Source organism: Morone saxatilis, unplaced genomic scaffold (genome assembly GCF_004916995.1).
Source record: "Morone saxatilis isolate NCDOM2014 unplaced genomic scaffold, NCSU_SB_2.0 Contig12, whole genome shotgun sequence".
Classification (NCBI taxonomy): domain Eukaryota; kingdom Metazoa; phylum Chordata; class Actinopteri; family Moronidae; genus Morone; species Morone saxatilis.
In genome coordinates this window covers 13,300,969-13,306,117 of record NW_023339674.1, presented here as the reverse complement: position 1 = coordinate 13,306,117, position 5,149 = coordinate 13,300,969, and the positions used below count along the sequence as shown (strand labels likewise).

Genomic DNA, 5,149 nt, shown 5'->3' with positions numbered 1-5,149 from the left:
AGGTCTAGACCGAACTCCTTAATTCCTTATTACTTCCATCTGATATCATATTGGCTCAACAGTATTTCTAAGTGTTTAGCCATAATTATGCTTTGTTTTGGGGTGTATTCACAGGTGTCATTAGGAGCAGTTGTCTTGAAATCGGTTGTTAAGCATCTTGGTGCGGTTTGTTTACCTTTTTGAACATAGCAACCAAACTCGCATGCGGGACAAAACAAGAGGGCTGGGATCGCCAAGAAAGGGTGGTCTCGGTCCGCTTCCAAACGGATGCTAATGCTTGCTTATTTGTTCATTTGCTCTTTGTGACACCAAAAAACATAAATATTAGAAGCATTGAAGTGCTGCATGAAACTCACTGGAATTGGATTTCCCCACATGGGTCCTGATGATGCAGGATGATAATCGCCCAAACTGTCCAATCAATGAGTTGATGGGAGGTCTGTATCACTCCAGATCTGCGTGAACAGGAACCAGACCAGAGCTAAAATGCAACAATGTATGATTCTTTTCCCTCAGCCTGAAATGAATCGTGCTGCATGTGTGAATTCACCCAAAGAAACAAATTCCCCATTTTTGGCTCATTTATTTTAAATATAAATATGATTAAAGCTAGTGAAGTCTGTCATTTGAAAAGCTTGATGCAGAGCTAGTGTGTCATAATAAAGAGTGAGCTGGATAGTTTCCTGCAGGCACTGCTGCTGGGAATTTTAAAGCAGATACTTGAGAGTCAGCTGCTAAACTGCAACCAGTTATGCTACCAAAGAAGGTACATGATTCACATTCGACCCTTCACATTCAACTGTTATGTCCCTCTTTGCTTATTGTCTGTGTACAGTTTTGGATTTTCACATTATTGCTTTAGCCTCATTCTACCAACTTAAGATTGAAGATTTGAAAACAAAGACTCCCCTGTGGGGTCTAGTAAATGAGTAATACACACACTTGCTTATGCACACTGGCTTGGCGACATTGTTTATGTGGAAATATGATAAATTAGTACCAATATAGTGTATAAAATACAGTATATACTGTATACACACACTGAGCTGCTGTATACAGGGTAATATAATCTATTATCTCCATACAGCACCTGGCATATACTGGATACAACATGCACCTGTTCAACTGCTGGTGTTGCTAGAACAACTACAGGAATAGCATTAGTAGATTAACAGACAATATTGACAGTGTTTGGTATGTCTGTGTGTGTGTGTGTGTGTGTGTTTGTAGATCTCTGTGGTGAAGGAGGAGCGTTTTTACCCCAAGTGGAACCCTTCAGCACCCCCAACCTCCACAGGTGAGGTTGGATTCCAGTCTGGCATCATAGCTGGCAAACTGGCACTCAACACCCTGCACCAGGAACTGGCTGCCCAGGGATTCATACAGGTACCATCATGCACTTGGTGTGTGTGTGTGTTAGTGGGACATCGGCTCACACTAAGCTCATTCTGCAATCTGTTTTTTATGTATTTATGCAAGTATGACCAGAAATATTTTTTTTGGTGCTGCACGCTAACAGTTGCTGTGTTTCTGTACTACCTTTCCCAGAAATCAGTTTAATCAATAGTTATCTTCCTCTCCAGGTGTATGTCGACCAGGTTGATGCAGATATTGTTGCAATTACTCGTCACTGTCCAAGCACGCACCAGTCTGTGGTGTCAGTGTGCAGGACAGCCTTCTGGAACCCCAAAACCCACCAGTACAACACCAACGTCCCACCCATGTTCATACCTGGTATGACGATATCTTAATAAATAGAAAATCCGTTTCTAAATATTTTTGTTGCATTATTTTGTATTATTCATGTGTTTCTTGCACTTTCTCACATATACCAATTCTTTAACTCATGCAACTTAAGCTCATTTTCATCTGTAGTCCTGGGCGGAGGTCACTGGTGATAACCACATTCATACACCGATGCACAGCATTGGGAGCAATTTGGGGTTCAGTATCTTGCTCAAGGATACTTCGATGTAACTGGCAGGAGGAGACGGGGATCGAACCAACAACCTTCCGATTAGGGGATGACCCGCTCTGCTCTGCCTCTGCATCACAGCCGCCCCCAATCCCAATGCTGATAATATTTTTCTCCCCCCTCTCTCTATTAAGGGAGGATAGAGGAAGTGGTACTGGAGGCAAGAACAGTGGAAAGACATGCTGGGAGTTACAAGAAGGATGACAACTACATCAACGGCATGCCAGAATACACTGTGGAAATAAAAGAGCATATACCGGTAAATATTCGGTGTAAGATATAGAATGATTGTAATTCTGCATATGGTTGAAATAAATGAGCATATCAATAAAGTAATTATAATATTTATATATAGTTACAGGAGAGTACAGTGGTGAAGCAAGCCGAAGTGACTTCTAAAGGCCGGTCAGAGTTTGTGCAGGAAATCACCTTTCAGAAGCTGACACCTGGCAGCGTCATTGCCTTCAGGTAATCCACACACAGACCTTCATTATTCTGGAGAAAACATTTCCAGGCGTATTTATCTGTCTTTCCATCGTTTGTTTAAAGCTAATTCATTAGCATTGTACATTTTGTTCAGTTGTTGGTTACAAGGTTTTCTGTTGTTCTCTCTCCTCCTCACAGGGTTAGTCTGGACCCCAAGGCCCAAAAGCTGGTGGGGGTGCTGAGGTACTATCTGTCCCAGTTCAGCCCCAAATACAGGAGAGGCAGTGTAGAAGATGAAAACCCACCAGAAGCACTGCAGATGCCCCTGGCACAGTGAGTACATCGCTGCTGCCCTAATGAGAGATGACTTTTGTCATTTTGTCAATGTAACTCCTACATTGGTTATATGCAGATAGTAAGGGTTGAACCCAACTGAACTAGGTTTACCTTTTACTTGTAGGTTAGACTTAGCATCCTTTAAGAATAAAATTGTGATAGACAAGAGTTACTTAACTTTCTAATTCTGTTTCCAGTTGTTGTTTTCACTGAATATGTGAAAAAAAGTTGAATAAATTCTTTGTGGCTCTGGAAGGATCTGCACGAACACAACATTATGGAAAGGACCCTATAGAGATAGACCTTTTGTTTAACCAGAAACAGCTGTAATATCACTATTACTCACCACCAAACTCCATAAACAAAAACGCTAATTTTACGTAACTAGTTACCATTGTAACATCTTAACTTTCTTTAAAGTTGACACAAACCAAATAAAACTCACTAAAACAGTCTTTGTTAGTGTCCAACAATTACCAAATAAAATTCACAGACGTAGATGATAAAAACAGCAGTTTCAGTCGCTCTACTCAGCAGACCAGCTATGGAAACAAACCACAGAGAGGCTGTGAAAGCAACACAAGCAGAGGGAGAGTGACACCATGTGTCAATAGTTGTTTGCTGCTATGTTAATGCTTAAAATCTTGTATATATACCCTTTAAAGCTGTGTGTGTTTCACAGGCTGATGTCTAAGCTGACATTAGCAGACATGAATGTCTTGCTTTTTCGCTGCGACTCAGAAGAACAAGAAGATGGTGGAGGCTGTTACAGTATCCCAGGATGGGAGAGCTTCAAATATGCTGGACTACAAGGTAGTTACACAGTGGCTTCACACAGTTTCTAGTTCATCAAGTGTACACAGTATACTGAACAAATTATAAGGCATCTTAAAATAATGAGCAAATCACATTTTTGAGATGAATTTAAGCATTCAGCATTGCTGTCAGCCGAGAAGAGATAAGGAAGATAGCTTGCAATTTACAACACTTGCTATCTAGCAGTTGGGGGTTTAAACACAAAACTCCATACAGTGTTCTAGAGAATCTATACAGTATCACAAAAGAAAATACTGTGATAGTCAAATTTCCCCCCTGGTAAACAGAGGTGTTTTTTGCTATGTTACAACCGCTTAACTTTAAAACTGTACATAATTCATCTTTATATATCTAAATCAAACAACACTGAGGAAACATATATCCATTACATGCATTAAAGCACTTTCACAGCCACCCAGTTGAAGTATGAGTAAACCTCTGGACAGGCTTGTTTTGTCTTCACTCGGATTGTGGACCTTAGTTTTTCTCACATTACTGGCCTAATATAACAGCAGTGTTAATGTAGTTGGTGTGTGTGTGTGCAGGTCTGATGTCAGTGTTGGCTGATATCCGTCCCAACAATGACCTGGGCCATCCTGTTTGCGCTAACCTCAGACAAGGGGACTGGCTGATAGACTATGTCTCCAACAGACTGATACACAAAGATGGACCGCTGGCACAGGTGAGGCTTTTACAGTTTTAAAAAGCCACAAACAAAAAGACATATTTCTTATAAATCTCTACTGGTATCTAGCCATGAACACAGATATGGTTTTATTTGTTCATGTTTTGAAATAACTTCCTCTGATATTTATGCTTCAGTATAGTGACAGTGAATGGAATATTATCAATAGTGCTGTTAACTGACACTTGTTGAATTATTTTGAAAGTTATTTTTCATTGTTTTGAGCATCTTTTTGCATGGCCAGACACCCCCAGGGTGAGGAATATGGATATGTGACGATAAAAAGTTTGGGCAGTGGGTCTTTGTTTTGCAATGAGTATCCACGGCCCTTAAGTTGGATCCTGGAATCCTGGAACAGATTTTCCATTGTAACATTGTGTGTCTGCAGGTGGGTCAGTGGTTGACTGCCATGTTCACCTTCTTGAAACACATCCCTCGCTACCTCATCCCCTGTTATTTTGATGCCATCCTGGTGTCCACCTACACCACAGCCCTGGACGCAACCAACAAACTCATGTCGAGGTAGGGTGGATTCTGGAGATGACATCTAATATTTAAATGTAAAACTGAACTAATTTGTTGCAGCCAAGTGAAAATTCGAACAAGCACATTTCTTTCTGGATTCCTGATTTTTCCACCTTCTCGTCGAAACAGTTTCATCCAGAATGGCTCCAGCTTTGTCCGTCACCTGGCGCTGGGTTCAGTCCAGATGTGCGGCGTTGGACGCTTCCCTGCCCTCCCTCCACTTTCTACGAAGATCGAGGACGTTCCCTACCGCATCAGTTCAATCACAGGCCAGAAGGAGCAGTGCTGTGTCTCATTGGCTGCAGGTAGCCTAGCAACAGAGACTTAATGCTGTCTCTGGATATGCTGAAGTAAACTGAGAAAATAATAAAAACAATAAATATTAT

General features: G+C 41.2%; 1 protein-coding gene across 1 annotated transcript in view; it reads left to right on the top strand.

Annotated features, from left to right (window-relative positions):
* The window catches only part of LOC118322051 (glycogen debranching enzyme-like), a 28,272-nt gene that overhangs the window by 19,990 nt on the left and 3,133 nt on the right, over positions 1-5,149 (top strand). The window contains 10 exon segments of the mRNA XM_035653633.1: positions 1,231-1,386; positions 1,584-1,734; positions 2,110-2,234; positions 2,331-2,443; positions 2,600-2,734; positions 3,420-3,550; positions 4,099-4,235; positions 4,627-4,760; positions 4,893-5,068; positions 5,071-5,113. Coding sequence (XP_035509526.1) covers positions 1,231-1,386; positions 1,584-1,734; positions 2,110-2,234; positions 2,331-2,443; positions 2,600-2,734; positions 3,420-3,550; positions 4,099-4,235; positions 4,627-4,760; positions 4,893-5,068; positions 5,071-5,113 — 1,301 coding nt within the window.